General features: G+C 47.5%; 1 protein-coding gene across 1 annotated transcript in view; it reads left to right on the top strand.

Moving 5' to 3' along the window:
• LOC141543530 (serum paraoxonase/lactonase 3-like) overlaps window positions 1–16,173 on the top strand; it is a 28,114-nt gene that overhangs the window by 6,648 nt on the left and 5,293 nt on the right. Inside the window, exons 3-5 of the mRNA XM_074268947.1 lie at window positions 7,934–7,989; window positions 8,898–9,063; window positions 14,115–14,235. Of these exons, the coding sequence (XP_074125048.1) occupies window positions 7,934–7,989; window positions 8,898–9,063; window positions 14,115–14,235 (343 nt within the window). The remainder of the gene's footprint in view (window positions 1–7,933; window positions 7,990–8,897; window positions 9,064–14,114; window positions 14,236–16,173) is intronic.

Genomic DNA, 16,173 nt, shown 5'->3' with positions numbered 1-16,173 from the left:
GCTGAGGCAATTGGGGTTAAGTAACTTATCCAGGGTCACCCAGCTAGGAAGTGTTAAGTGTCTGAGGCTACATTTGAACTCAGGTTCTCCAGACTTCAGGGTTGGTGCTCTATCCACTGCCCCAACTAGCTGTCCCTTACTTTATTCTTTTAAAAGTCCTGCAGAGTTAGTCAGGATCACATCACACATGATTTAGCAGCTAATACAATAAAGAAGAGCATTTGGATTATAATATTCCAGAAGGAAAGAAGAACTTACTCAGCAAAATTGATAATATTTTATTTTCCTCCCAATTCCATGTAAAAACAATTTTAACATTTTTTTAAATTTTGAGTTCTAAATTATCTCCCTTCCTCTCTTTTTTCTTTCTCTTTCCCTCCCTAAGATGGTAAGCAGCCTGATATACATATGTAATCATACAAAATATATTAGTTATTTTTTGGAAGAAAACTCAAAGAAAGAAAGAGAGCGAGAGCGTGCTTTAGTCCATATTCAATGCCATCTGGAGACAGATGGTATGCTTCATCATGAGTCCTTTGGGATTGTCTTAGATCATTGTATTTCTGAGAAAAGCCAAGTCATTCATAGCGGGAGGGCATGGAATCTTCCTGATCTCCCCAAAGTTCAGGGAAATACCCTCAAAGTCTCCAAACTCTTCTGTTCTCCCTTTAGCTTTCATCACCATGGGAAGCCTGGAGTATGCTGATAATAGGTGCCCTCATTCCGTTTTATAATCACTAGCTGGAAATCAAGTCATCTCCATCCCAAGTACCTCCCATTCCAGTCCCCTTTTATGAGCTGTCTTTCCCTCTTAGACTTGAGGACATGAGGAGGTGTCTCTCTAAATAACAAATCTCTGAAGATTATAACCTATGTAAGGTCTTCATCTCTTTATCTCATTGGAGTGTTGTGCAGTGGAATCCCCCTATCTTTCCCCTGTTTCACTCCTCCCTTTCCTTCTGCACCCATTCTCCTGTAGCTTTTCTTCTTGAGAGACAACAGAAATTATTTTCTCTTTATTATTCCACTTCATTATTCAACTCGGACTTGGTTAGATCATCAAATATTCCCCTCTATCTTCCCCTCCATCTCCTCAATTATGCACCTTCCAGTTGTGTATTTACCACCACAAAGAAGCATTGATTCACCTCTATTTTATCTATTGATTCGCCTTTCTCCATCATCACATCTATTTAGTGTTCATTTATTTATTTTAAATTAAATAGTCTTTATTACTTTTTTTTTCTCCTTTTTTTTTTCTTGCTGAGGTAATTTGGGTTAAGTGACTTGCCCATGGTCACACAGCTAGGGAGTTTTAAGTGAATGAGGCCATATTTGAACTCAGGTCCTCCTAACTTCAGGACTGGTGCTTTATCCACTGCACCATCTAGCTGCCCCTCCTGGTGTTCATTTAGAAAGTTGTCATCTTTCTTAGTGCTGCATTTATTCACTTTTCTTGTATTCCTGTTATCTGGGATGTTTGCAAAACAAATGATTTGTTCACTTCTTACATTTTTTTTCAGATGTTTCAAACACCTATTTTTAAAAAAATGAATGTCCATCTTTTTTCATTTATGGTTAAGCTCAGATTTGGGGGTAGGGCACCTTAGACTGCAGCTTTAACTTCCTTTGCTCTTTGTAACCCATTATTCCATTCCATCCTTCTAGAGGATTGCAAAGGACAGACCACACATTATCTCACCTACTCTCCTCAGTAGTTCTGTGATAGATACATGGTTATTATTATCTCTTTTACTAAATGGTGAAAATGATGCTCAAAGATGAAATATTTTGTCCTTTATTTCACAATTACTAAGTGTCATAAACTGGAATCAAATATAGATCATCCTTGCTTAGCAGCCAACTTTCTGCCTACCACAAACTCTTTCTATGGAAAATGGAAACTAAGAAATCAACTAAATCACCTTTTTAGGTTTGATCTATCATTACAGATAATTTTAGTCATATAGCAGACTTCTAATCATGAATATTCTTTTCAGACTTTATAGCAATGATTGATAGTGATTTTATGATGGCAACAAATTGAACTTTTATACAGTGCCTGGTACACAGCTTAATAAATGTTGATCGACTAATTATTCAAGATTCCATCTTTAACAAAAATCCCAAATTTCACATTGGAGAAAGTAAAGTGAATTATTTGCATAGCTATAATTGCATCTGGAACTTTTTACTCAATAGCTGTTGTTGAATTAGATTAAGCAATGTGGGGAGTCAAAATGGTGAAGAAAAAAGCATTATATGCACATTTTCAGGGGAAGGATATTTTACTTACTACCATCAACTTACCTCCCATCTCAATGAATATTGGTTATATAAATGACCTCATGCCTAAATAGTAAATCTCTCTATTAAAGTAAACATTAATGATCAAGTTATATAGATTAAAATAGACAAAAAGGAGTCAAAGAAATGTGCAGAGAAAGAATTAATTAAGATGGAGAGGTATTTGGGATTTCAGAGATGAAGAATCAAGGAGCACAATGATATCTGATTCTTCAGGTCCAAGAAAACTTGTTATTTTCCCTTCAATAAGTCCTTATGCATTTGTTTTTTGAGAAGTCTCTTACATCAACTTCCTGGAATTCAAAAAAGCTTCTCTCTTTAGCAGAACATTGGTGTTGAAGACTCAGTTTTTTAAAATAAAAGTCATGCATTACAGGGCTGTGTCTCAGGAAAATTGTCCCAGGCTCGTGAAAGTGATACCCATAAAACACATAATAGTATATATAAAATGTGTAAAGGGCAGGATGATTGATTTAAACAAGATTTAACTTAGTCCAATTGATAAGACAACAGTTATCTGGTTTAGCATGGTGATTAATAGTTTTCTAGTTCAGTAACCCATTATTCCATTCCATCCTTCTAGAGATACAGAAGAGTTTTGGATTCTTAGAATTTCCTTTCCTTGATATTTGAATATATATATATATATATATATTCCTATAGAATTCTATATATTTATACTTTTCTATGGAAGAGTAGAACATTTTGATCACTTGCAAAATTTGTTGTTTGTCATTGGAATTGTCCAGTTTGACAATTATGTGTCTTAGAGTTTGCAGCATAGGTTCTTTCCCCATGCAGTTTGTGATTTTCAGTTTGTTTTCAGTGATCGAAAGTTTTAGGTGGTTTTCTTATATTATTTCTTGAATTATTGTTCAAGTTTTTTCCTTGGCTTGTCATGTTCTTCTGGAAGACTTATAATTCTTTTTTATGCATTGTGCTATGTGATTGATGTTTTAGGAAGATTGTTCCCATTTCTTCTTCCAGATTGTCCTTCACTTCTTCGTATTTGCATTTCCTTTCAGTAATTCTCCCTTTCTTTTCTTTGGTGAGATCTGCCTTCTTGGAGTTATGTTTTTTATTCTGGCATTTATCTCTGCTGTGCAGGCCATAAATTCTGCCGATTCTCTTTTAAACCACTTGGGAATTTTATGTTATGGTTCCATGCTCTTTTGGGATTCCACGGCTTTCTCTGCCTCATTAAGTGCTGATTTATTTTCCTTTGTCTTGCAGTACTCATCCACAGATTCCAGACTTGTTTCTCTGAGCTAGAAGCCACATTCTCTTCTGTCGTTCATAGTTCCTTGTTGGTTAAATTGTTCTTCCTCTGAAGAGGCTTGATAATTTCAAACTGGACCATCATGGTCCACCCTTAGATTGCTCAGTTTCTGACGGTCTCTACCCTTTGATGACAGTTTCCCAGCCCAAGGGACTGCATCTCAAATCGCTTCCCCTCATGTTGGGCTTCAGTCTCCGTGTCAAGTGATTTCTGGGGGGCTAGAGTGGACCCAGATGGATACATCAGTTTTGTCCTGTGTGTTGTCTCAGTTCCCTCTGTTGTCCAAGGCTCTGAACTCGATTACACCCATGGACCACTGCTGTGCTGCTCTCCCAGCCAGGATGAGTAAACTTCTTACCTTTTTGTTTCCAAGGTATGGGAAAAAGTCAATAGAAGTGAGATCTGTTTCCAGTCTTTGAGCAACTTTGTAGCACTGCAGTCATGGAGGAGTGCTCACCTTTTCTGCTGTTAGGTCATTAAATTGTTACCTCACTGGTTAAAAAAAAAAAAAAAAAAAGGGAGGGGGGGAAATCACATTACCATGTGCATAGCAGAACCTGAGGGGATTCAAAATATGTAACAAAATATGTAATAATGTAAAATGTTTCCATTTTAAGAAAGTGTATATAATAATGGAATACATTGTATTCAGAACTGTCCATCTTTGTTTCTTTGTAGGTTTTCTTTTCTTTTCTTTTCTTTGTTTGTTTGTTTTCTGTGGGCTTTTTACTTCATTCTTTTCCTTCCTTTCTTTCCCTTCATTTCCCCCAAGCAGTCTTCAATTAAGCATAGATATGTTTATGTTTATACACATATAAACATACATGTCCATGTACACACATGATATACATACACGTGTGTATATACTTGTGATACATATATAAATACATATGTACATACATATTTACATGTTATCTCATTGCCTATCCCTGCTAACTCTCACACTTTATTTCTACCCATTAACTTGTCTTGTTATTACTTAACACTCCCTCCAACCCTGGCCCATGGAGCTTCTCATCACTCTCATCCTTTCCCTCCCTCTTTATCCTTTCCTATTAATCTATACAACTTTCTATACCCCACCTTATCCTATTCCCTCTCCCCTTATTTCTTTATAGATTTTAGAGGGTGCTTTACTCCTCTTGGTGTGTGTAGATGCATGTATGTATTTGTATATATGTATCCTTGCTCACACCTCAATATTATATTTAAATTTGCTGGATATAATGTTTTCAGCCAAAATCCCAGTTCTTAACACACACACACACACACACACACACACACACACACACACACACATTCTACATATAGTATTCCAGGAACTGCATTGTTTTGTTGCAGCTGCTCATAGGTCTTGTGTGACCCCAAATGTAGTTCCAGCATGTTTTGAATTGTGTTTTTTGTTTATTCTTCATTGTTTGTTTTTGTTGCTTGTAAAATTTCTTTTTGATCTAAGGATTTCAAAATTTACCAATCATGTTGCTACACATTTTCCTTATAGGATTTATTTCAGGTAGTAATCAGTGGACTTTTTTTTTTTACTTCTACTTTCCCCTCTTGTTCTAAAAGGAAATTTTTATTTAATTATTTCTTTTATTGTTGTATTAAGATTCTTTTTTGTCATATCTTTCATGTATATAAACATTCTTATGTTTTTTCTTCTTGTTCTGTTCTTCAGATCCGTTACTTTTCTTATGTTTCACATGATCTTTTTTTTTTTTTCATTCTTTGTGTTTTGGTTTATTATTCCTTGGTGTCTTATAACTTTCCCTTGCCTAATTCTAATTTTTAAAGAATCATTTTCCTTGAGTGTCTGTATTTCCTTTTCTAGTTGGTTGATTTTTCATAATTGTCTTGTTTTTCTTGAATTGTTCTTTCCCCTTTGTCTCCTCATTTAAAATAATAAATAATAAGAACTTGTTAGTGTATTCACCCCTAGTCCTGGGGTAAGGAGGATGGTGCTTCTGAAGTTACTTCAGTTCCCCCCTCTGGTGTGGAACCTCAAACCAAGAACTTTACCCTCCTGTAAATGCCTCCAGGCAGCAGCATCCCTGCCCCGCTGCTTCCACACCGACTGGGTGTGTGCTGATTCCTTCTTGTCCGGGGCCAAGTCTCAGCAGCCCAGCTGGGCCTGGCTTTTCTTATAGGCAGATGTTCCCTCAGTCTTCCTGGACTTAGACCCCCCTCCCCCCCACTTCCTCACACTGTCCCAGAGATGAAAGTTCCTGTGGTTAGGGCTGGGGCTACTTTCCAACCCAGCTAGCCCCAGGGCTCAACTGCCCGACTCCAACTTGTTTTTCACAGGTCTACATTCACCCTAAGGTGTAATTTTGATTTGTTCATGGAGGAAATCTGGAGAGCTTGCAATTGTCTTTTCTTTTTTTCTTTCTTTCTTGGTGAGGCAGTTGGGGCTAAGTGACTTGCTCAGGGTTACACAGCTAGAAAGTCTCAAGCTCTGAGGCTGGGTTGGGAATCTTCTTATCTGCTCTGCCATCTTCCCAGAGAAATCTCTCTTTGTGCAATTTTTTTTTTTTTTAATGCAGAATGTTTGTTAAATCATATACAAGGAAAAATGTTATGTTTCCTGGTAAAAAGTGAATATTCGGGATAAGTCATAGAAAACAAATATCACAGTGAAATGACAAAAGCTATACAGAACCAGAAAGCTACTGAGATGGAATCCCAGTGGAGCCAGCTGCAGACCCTTGGGAGTTCCTTGTCCAAAGTTTTAGAATTTTAAGCTTTTAATCATTTACCTATTAATAGACCTAAGGAGAGCTGATGGTTAAGACTCTGACAAGTGTACAGTATGCGTCAGTTATGCTTGATTCGTTTCTCCATTTTCATATTTTAATATTTATTTTAATGCCAATTTTCCTGTAAAGGATAATGGGCTGCAACAACATTGGTAATGGATTAGCAGTTAACACTGAGCTTTCACTCTGGTCTCTATGAAGAGGAGCCAGTGGAAAGACAGAGAAATGCAGGAGAGGGAGAGACTTGGGGACTCGGGCTACTTCTCCTTAATACTTTGAACTGCCCAGACTTGGCCCATTTACATAGGCTCTATATGGAGAGAAATCATACCTGAGTTGTGCTGGTGAGAGACCTTCATGCCTAAATGGTCTCCAGCAGATAATCTAGTTTGGGGAGTTTGAGACATCACAAGGAGCAGAGAAGACCCCGAATCCTCCCTCCTGTGTGCGTGAGTCAGAGGCCCCAACTCCCTCCCTCTGGGCCCATAGAGCCTGGTCCACCAGCTTTCCCCACTTGGCTTTCTTAGGGCCAATGCCACCTCCTCCAAGCAGCTCAAGGGTGTCGGGATGCCGGACTCTGAGGGAGGTGGTGGCTTTGCTGTTCCCCCTCCCCCACTGCAGTAAAGAAAGGGGCCAGCGCCCACCCGAGTGCACTGGGTTGCCCCTTCACCAACTGCAGGCCTTGCAGCTAGCCGCGTCCCCATTCTGGCAGCAGCACCGCGTCCAACCTGCTGGTCCGAGATGGAGCGAGGTGAGGTAGGGACGAGCCTGCAGCAGAAAATCTGCATCTGGCTCCTGTTAAACCAGAAGTCCTTGAGGACCCAGACTGTCTCTTGCTTCTCCTCATTGTGCCCCCAGCACTTAGTACGATGCCGGGCACACAGTGGGTACTTGGCCAGTGTTGCCGGGCTGATTCTGTGGGATTGATGAGTGCGCCTCTGCCCCGGTGACAAACTGGAGCCCGAGCCGGGTCCCGGAGCTTCCAGACTGCCACTCATTTGCCCATCTCCTATGTCCCTTCTGCCTCTTTCCAGTCTCACACGTTACCTTCTGTCCCCACATGGCTGAAGTGGGACTTCCATAAGCTCCCTTTGCCTCCTTTCTGCTGTTTCCTGCTGCTGTCCACCAATCTTCCTCAGCCCATTTTCTGAGCCAAGTAGAGAGCTAGGGTGAGAGCAGGTTGGGACAGCTGGTTGTGTGAGGCCGGCCTCTTTGGGAGGCAGACACAGAGGCTGCCTGCATCCTCCCCTCTCCCCACTCCAGGCCCATCCACTGGGGTCTGAAGGAGGTCTAAGGGGGCCGCTACAGCTCCTTCTAAAGAATTTGTCCTTCCTCAAATGGTGGGTGTCCAGAGGTCCAGCCAGCTAAGGTGGGGAGGGCCACAGAAGTCTGACCAGATGCAGGGGTTCTGGGCTCTGGCCCCCTAGGAAAAAGCCAGCCCAAGTAGCGGGGCTTCAACCGTCCAGGCTGGGGCTGTTGGGGGAATAAGAACATTCTCCAACGCGGGGTAGGCAGTGACCCAGCCCAGGGGTCCCCTGTTGGGTGGCAGGAGAATCCTCAGCCCAATGCTGACCCTGGTCTTCTCCCACAGACAATGGCTCGGAGGACATCGACATCCTGCCCAGTGGGCTGGTCTTCCTCAGCACCGTAAGTCACTGCTCTCTCCTTAAGACCCTGAGGAGAGGCCCCCCTGTGGGAGGTAGACGTGTACTTGGGAGGCAAGAGGGCAGAGGTGGGCAGGCTCCTGCTCCCAGAAGCAGCAGGAGCTCCTCCCTTGGTGGCCCCTTCTGGGGCCTCACATCTAGGGGGTGCCATAGCGCCCAGAACCCTGGGTGTGCAGACGTTCAAATTCTTCCTCAGCCACATTCTAGTTGTGTGACTCTGGGCAAGTCATTTCACCCCATTTATCTCAGTTTCCTCAACTGTAAAGCAGGGATGAAAGGCCTGGCATATAGTAGGTGCTCCCTTTTCTCCATCTGATAAAGGAGAGATGGACCAGGCAGCCACTGAGAGAAGCCTCTCAGAGCTCCAATAACAATACTACTGGCACACCCTAACCCTAAATGGTGGAGCACCCACCGTGCCATTGCACTTATTTGCGATCTAGGTCTGGAGGCGCTCGGTTTCCAGGACCATGGACAGCGCAGTTCAGAGCTTCTGTCCAGGGCTAGGCCCACAGCCTCCCAATTGGCTCCCAGGCTTCTGGAGTCTCCTTACTTCCCCCTTCAGCCAGTGCTGGACTTGTTACTGCTCTTCTCCAAAGCCTTCAGAAGCTCCCAGCTGTCTGTCACACAGTCCCTGGGGTCCTTCCTTAGCTGTAGACACAGTGTAGAAGGAGCAAGGGCCTGCAGCCTGGCCCCCAGGGCTCAGCCCAGTGTCAATGCTGATCACCGCCCCCTCAGACTTCCCCATCCTAGGGGCATATTATACCCCAAACAGGGGATGGCCTGGGGTCCTTGGGCTGTAGAGCACTGCCTTTGTCGAGCTGCAAGGTCCTCACAGCTTAAGTATTTGCCTCTTGTCGACATGAATTTGCTGTTCTCTGGGTTTGGAAGGGGTTAAAATATCCAGGCATGCCCTGTTCTTCGCCTGATAAACCTGGAGCCATCTTCCTGATGGACCTGAAGGAGGAGGAACCGAGGGCCTGGGCCCTGCCCATCAGGAACGGCTTTGACGTGCAGTCATTGAACCCTCACGGGATCAGTACCTTCGTGGACAAAGGTAAGATGCCTCTGGACACCGGGGCAGGTGCGGGGTGGGCCCCTCTATCTGACTGCTGTGCTCCCTGCGTGGAGAGCCCTGGGAGGAGGGGAGCAGGCTGGGGATCGGCCCTCAGCTCAGTCCTGCCCCCAAGCACACTCAGATCTTTGCTCATCCCAAACCCCTCAGAGTTGCTCAGAGGTGGCTCCAAGCCCTTGGGTGATGGACAGTGTGCCCAGCCCAGGCCCCAAGGCAGTGTGGGAGGCAGCCCCCAAAGTGACAGCTTTTAAAAAGTGAGTTACCTTATAATTTGTTCTGCACTTAAAAGAAAAAGCAATCGGTACACTGTGACGTGCTGTCGTCTCCAGAAACTGCCGATCGCTCTCTGGTCTAGAGGAGAGACTTCTTCCTCCAGAGAGTCGCCTTAAGTCTGGCCCAGACAAGACTCTCTCTCCTCCAGAGAGCCACTCTAACACTGACCTAGAACCGAGACTCTCTGAATCTGGAGTGCCGCCTTCTTTTATCCTCCCAGAGAATAGGCATGGGATAACGCAAGGGCTTCTGGGAAAAATTACTTCAACCAATGAACTTGCTCCTCCCCAGGAGTTCACCAGTAAAACTCCCAGTAAAGGCCGGGGACTAGAGAATTGTTAAGTAGCGACTTAGCACTTAGTAAGAACCTACTATCTCATTATCTCATTAGCACTTAGTAAGAACCTAACAGTACACAACTGAGATTTGCGTTTTCCAGGAAATTATCTTTTTCTCCTTCGACTTTGTTTATGGAATTGCTCATTTTCCTTGGTGTTTTAGTTCAGAATAAAATGTTTTTTAAAAAGCTTCTCTCAAACACACCTGCTCTCTCACCTGGCCCATGGCCATGAGCTCCTCACTAGTCTCTCAGCCTCAGGTCTTCCTCCAATCCATCGTCCCCCAACTGCCAAAGGGAACCCGCTAATTCCCATCAGCTCTTAAGTGGAGGAGCCCGCTGAGTCCCTGTCCCGCCAGGCTCTTTGTCACCATCCAGTTTGGGGGATGAGCTCAAAGGCATCTGAGGGCAACGTGTGCACTCACCTGGGAAAGGGGGACTGTACAGCAGCACCGCGTATGGACCATGTAACAGGAGAGACTGGCAAGAGAGAGGTACAGCTATCTCTAATGGGGGGGGTGGCAGCAGACACGGATATGTACACAGAAACATAGAGCACTATGGACACACGGAGACATTCCATTAGAGAGAGAAGCCGGAACAGGCGGCTTTGGGTCCCAAATGATGCTGCTCGGGAAGGTGGGGGACAGGGTTAGGGTTAGGTTGGTGGGGATAGACCGGGAGTAACAAATTCTGCCTCTGACACTCACTACACTTGTGACCGAGGGTCTCAGTTTCCTCAAAGTGGAAAGCCCCAGTCTCCTTCCCAGCCTAACAAAGGGTGGCAGCAGGAGGACTGGGCCTGAGGAGTGGGATTGGGGGGGGGGGAGAAGGCCATCCTGTACAGGGGTCAGGGATCAAGCCTTGGATGGAGGGGGAAGCCCCTTTCCACGCACTAGTAGTTATGACTTTTCTGCATTTGGAGGCCAGCAGCCAACACTAGGGCACACAGGACAAAGGTGGGGAGGTGGTACAGCTAGCAGGAGGTATTCAGCAAGCCCCGGATGAGGAGGCTCCTATGCAGAGGTTCCCCTGGTCAAGTGCCAGGGCCGAGACGGACGGGCAGAACCAAGATGGCAGGGCAGCAAAGAAAAGTACAGTCGAGCCCCCCCCCCCCGCCCAAACAAGTGTACACACCCAGATCTAGGAAACACATCAGGCGGGTCCATATGGGAAATCCAAGGAAAACACATCACCACGGGTCATTTTCCATGGCAGGGCAGCATATGAAGACAGATAGAGCTAGACAATGAGGTGGCCTGGCTAGGAAAGATGATGCAGAGCAATCTGTATGATCCAGGACAAGACCCACATTGAGGGGCTGACCCCGGGTGGGACACAGGAATGAGTGTCACTCACTACTGAGTTCTGGCTCACAGATCCAGCACAGAGCAGGGTACCTGAGTCACGGTCAAGGGTAAAGAGTGGTCCTGGCCCTGTCTGAAGCCCGAAGGACAATAGTCAGGGCTCAAATGCCAGAAGAAAGGGGAGCCTCAGTTCTGTCCCCTGGAGCTAGCAGAGCCGTCAAGCCAGCTGATGGTGAATCCAGCAGCAAGCCTATGGCACTTTGACCTTGGCCATCCCCCAGATGTGTTACTCAGACCTAAACCCAGCTCAGGAACTTGCTGAATTCTGGCCAAGAGGACAGGGATCGGATTCTGTCCTGGATCAGACCACTTTGGGAACAGGGAAGTTAGGAAGTAGGCTGGAAGAATGAGCAGGGGAAAAGAATCCCACCCCAAAAAAATGTATTATGGTTGGAGGGATTCTAAGGGCAACTAGTGGGCACCAGAGTAGGCAGAGGCCAGGCTGGAAGCAAATGGCCGCGTCTGCCTAAGTTCAAATCCAGTCTCAGATGCTCACTAGCTGTGAGATCCTGGGCCAGTCCCTTCACCATGTTTGCCTCAGCTTCCTCTCTGTAAACGAAGCAGAAGGAAATGGCCAACCACCCAGTGTCTCTTCCAAGAGATCTCCCCAATGGGATCAGGATAAGTCAGGCAGGACTGAAAAGAGTGAACAACAAGAAGCATTCTCAAGCACACAGCCAGAAGAAAATAATCACTAAATATAAATGTTTATGAATGAAGCCTCAAAGAAAGCTAGAACTTGGTCACAAGTTCAGTCAGATTCCTGGAAGAGATGGAAAAAAAGTTTTTCTTTTGCAAGTAGTTAGGGTTTGGACCAAGAGAAATAAACGCTTTCCTGAGAACCAAACTCTCTGAAGATTCAGTTGACTTTGGAGAAAAGCAAGTTCCTGATGCTTCAGCTCGTCGCCCACCTCCTGACGGAGACGCCAGGCTCGTGTTGGGCCGCGGCCAACGTGGGGGTCTGTCTGGCTTGCCGATCGCTTTCTCCATAAGGACAAGGGGTTGGGAGAGAGTGAAGATAAATTCTCCCTGGTGGAAAGATATCCTGATACTGTAATAACAACGTTTGAACTTGGGAACCGGGGAAGTTAACCCCGCAGTCTGGCACTGCTGCTGCTCTCACTCAGTCCTGCCTAGCGAGGGGGTGACAGTTTCTGGAGTGTTTGCACACGCTTGTTTCCCTAGGTCCCCCACCAAGGACAGAGGCGGGGTGGGTAACTGAGGTTCCAAGAGGGGAATGAGTGTTCAAGATGGGGGCTTCTGGGTAATCACAGAGCTGGAATCGGAAGCTGAATCTCCAAACTCCTTGTCTGGGAATCATGGGGGTGGGGAAGGGCTGTGCTGCCTAGCCTAGGTTTCGGACCCCAGGCAGGGGTGGGTCCTCCCCTCACAGCCAGCACACAGAAAGCAGGAAGCCTGGGGACAGGAAGGAAGCTCGTGCCCCCTCCCCATGCTCCTTTTATCCATGCCTCTTCTACCTGTGCCCCTCCCCATCCCCTTTCCCACAGCCTCCCCATGCATGCCCTCCCTTCCTTTTAGTGTCTTTAGGGGCTCCTTCCAGGGGTGGGGGGCTCACAGCCACTTGTGCACAGGTGTATTCTGCTAAGGGAAAGGTGAGCTCCTCAGGGGCAGGGGTAGAATCCAGAAGCTTACATAAGCATTACCTTAATGAACACTCATCGAACTGGACTCTGACCTCTCCCCCAAGCCCATCGGGGGTCCCCACAGCCTTCGCTCTTCAGCCTGGACTGATGGGCTCTGGGCACACTTGTCACCGGCAGACGCGTCTCCCCCACGCTGGGCTAGCCTGCCACGTACCTTCTCCACAGCGCTATCTCGCTGTGGCCGGCAGTCCTGGGGGGTGCTCCCTGTATTTGACCCTCAATTTCAAAGGAGAAAGTTGGACTTCAGGGAGGGGAAGCCAGCTTCCTTTTAAGCCTCCCCCCTTTCCTAATTCTCTCAGTTTCTAAATTCCTTGGGACATGCATGGTGATTCCACGGGCCCACTCGGTCAGAAGCAGGTCGGACCGGCCCAAAGCCTTGTCTCCTTCGGCAGAATCAGACCGTCAGGCAAGGGCAGGCTTTCCCCAGACTCCCCCGAAGCACTTGATTAGTGCCTCCTGCCATGGGTATGGAAAAGATTAGGAAGATGTCAGCCCAACAACAGCTAATTACATGCATTCAGATCTCACGGGGTCTTAGGGCTCCGTGGCACCTTGGCAGAGAGTCTGGGGAGATCCAGGGACCTCTGGCACTGGGCTTTGAGCGGCATTGTCCATGGTCTCCATAAATGGAGAGCTCACTTACTCGGTTGGGAGGGGCACGAAGTGGGGAGGGTGTCTGCCCCAGTGCCTCCTTTCCTCTGCTCCTGTGGCCTTCACTGCCAAACGGCAGTGCCATTGGTCAGGGTCGTGGTGTGGATTCACTGTAGATTGGGCTGTCTGCAACTTTATATGGACCGGCCGTCTTGCCCACTTGAATGCCAGCTGCTCGCCAGCGGGGACTGGTCCCTTCTTTGTGCCTGGGGGCTGTGCCTGGCAGGGAAGGTGTTTTATAAATCCTTGATTGAGCAAAATGTAATAAGAGGAAAATAAACAAGGATGAATGACTCCTACACTTTAAATGAAAAAAAAAAAAAAAAAACCCACAATAATAATACCTCAACTCCCAAGCGCAGAATAAAGTGTCCTTATACACAATAGACAAAGATCTAGTGGGCTTAGTGGACCATCAGTTTAACATGAGTCAACAGTGGGAAGTTCTGGAGAGAGGTGGGTTTGGAGGGAAAGATAGTGGGCTTCTTTGGGTCGTGTTCACGAGTAAGCTGGTGGAAACGTCCAGCAGACAGCCGTGAAAAGAGCCTGATCCCAAGAGGCTGTCAAGGAGGGAGCTAAGCAGGACGGACACCCATGGGTGCATAAGGGGCAGGAGACGGAGAAGCACCTGGCTGTTCTTATTTGGGGCGGAGCAGCGGTGGCGGAGACACAGGAGGTGAGGCCGGAGGAAACGGGAGGAAGGAGGCCGCTTCTGAGGCTGTTTTTGTCTTTCCCCCTCAGACGACACCGTGTACTTGTATGTGGTGAATCACCCGCACCGGAAGTCCACAGTGGAAGTCTTCCGGTTTGAAGGCGATGCTCTCTTCCACCTGAAAACCATCAGGCACGAGCTGCTTTTCAGGTACAGAAAGGGCTCTGGCTCCTCAGGGGGCTCCTTTGCCCCCCCCAACCCTGCTCCAGCACAGGAGCCCGGGGCTGTCTGACACCTAGCCCAGAGAGGACCTGGTCCAATGGAACCTCTCCCCCTAGCTGGACCTCAGTTTCCTCCTCTGAAAATTAAGGGAGTGAGATTTCAATCAATGAACAAGCATCTGTTAAGCTCCTCCTGCATGTCTGGCCCTAAACCCTGCAAATCTAAATACCAGCAGGTCCTGCCCTCAAGGAGCTTACATTCTAACAGGAGCAAGAGCATGTTAGGGGAGCTGGACAGGGCGGATTTGGAGAGGGAGACAGCCATGGCCCACGGCATGGCAGAGAGCCTTCTGGGGAGGTGAAGGAGGAAGCCAGGATTGGCTATTCCCAGTTATTGAAGCAATCCAAGTTCCCTCGGGGGACTTTCTGACCCTGCAGCTGCAGCTGGGAGAGCGGGTGGAAAGGCAGCGTCAGAGCCAGAGACCTGAGTTCAAGGTCTGCTCAATGTCCGCCCCTGGTTCTGGACTCTGGCGCTGCTTGAGTAGAGGAAGGTCTCCGGGCCAAAGCCCCTCCCCCCGTCCAATCCCCTTCCTGCTCTCCATCTTCTGCTGGGCTTTTTATGGCACGGATCTGTCTGCCATAGGGGAAGGAGAGATGGGGGTGGGGATGGGGCCGGCTCCTTCCAGCCCAGCTGCCCCCTGCCAGCTTTGGCCCTACAGGCCGTGGGTCAGTAAGCTCCCGGAGGTCCAGGGGCCCTGGAGGGGAGAGAAGAGCTGGGGAGTGTTTGGGGAGGGAAAGTTGCTTTCCCCATCCAGGCTGAGCAGGCAGCCAGCATGTATACTGAAGGGCGGAGCAGGGCTGAGCTCGCTCCAGGGTGCCCTTGGGAGCGTCAGCTCCAGGGAAGTGGGGGCAGCCAAGGACACTGGCCTTGAGGCTGCAGAATTTGGGGAGGCAAAGGTCCTCACCCTGCCCAGGCTCCTTTGCCTCACTTAACCCCATTGTCCAGGCGTTCGGGGCGGTGGTAGAAGGCACTGCTGAGGCGGCCACAGATGCGCCTTTTGCTCTTGGAAGAGGTGAACAGAGACAGAGCTTGGGGCTAAGTTTGGGACTCTCGCAGAGGGGACTTCAGTGAGCTTCTCTGCCCCCCTCAGCCGGGCTTCCCCCAGCTTTCAACCGCTCTTCTATAGCCCCCCGTGCCATCCAGCCCCCGATCTCAGCGGCCAACGGGTGTCCGGGAAGCGTCTCGATGGGACACCCAAGCAACGCCGACGTTCTTACTGTGGCCACTTTTCAGTTCCTACTAACGGTTTAAATCATCTGTTCAGGGTTAATATCTGTGTGTATACACGCATCGTGTAAAATATATACATGTATATTGGGAGAAAGGGGGACAGAGAGGAGGGAGGCAGAGACAGAGAATGGGAGAGACCCAGCCCCACACGGAGAGAAGGAGCATCGGGGATTTTGCCGAGGACAAAGTAGGAGGCAGGAAGGTGGCCCCTTTATTTGGGCTCCTTCGATAAAAGGAGATCTGTGTGGGACTGACCCGCACTCCCCACCCACCCCATGTTACCGCCTCCCCTCCATTTTCTGCCTTCCTTGGCTTCCTTCACATCCCACCCACAGCCCCCCTTCTGCAAGAAGCTTCTCTCGGCTGCCTTTGGTGCTAGCGACTCCACTCTGTGATTATCTCCTCGTCATGTTTTCCACATCTGGTCTTTTCCTGGACATTGGGGTGCCGGCTCCCCGACCAGACCACGAGGACAAGCACTGTGCTTTTAGCCCTTCTTGGGGGGATACCCAGTGTTTGGCACACAGTAGGTGCTTACTGAATGCCTGTCGACCCTCTGACTTCCTGGAAGGGATAACATTTCTGTGTGCCTATTTTAAGTGATAAAACTAACAAATAAGCCAAACTCAACTGTTG

The sequence above is a fragment of the Sminthopsis crassicaudata genome, chromosome 5 (assembly GCF_048593235.1).
Source record: "Sminthopsis crassicaudata isolate SCR6 chromosome 5, ASM4859323v1, whole genome shotgun sequence".
Lineage (NCBI taxonomy): Eukaryota > Metazoa > Chordata > Mammalia > Dasyuromorphia > Dasyuridae > Sminthopsis > Sminthopsis crassicaudata.
The sequence above is the reverse complement of the archived record's forward strand: the minus strand, read 5'-3'. Positions and strand labels throughout refer to the sequence as shown.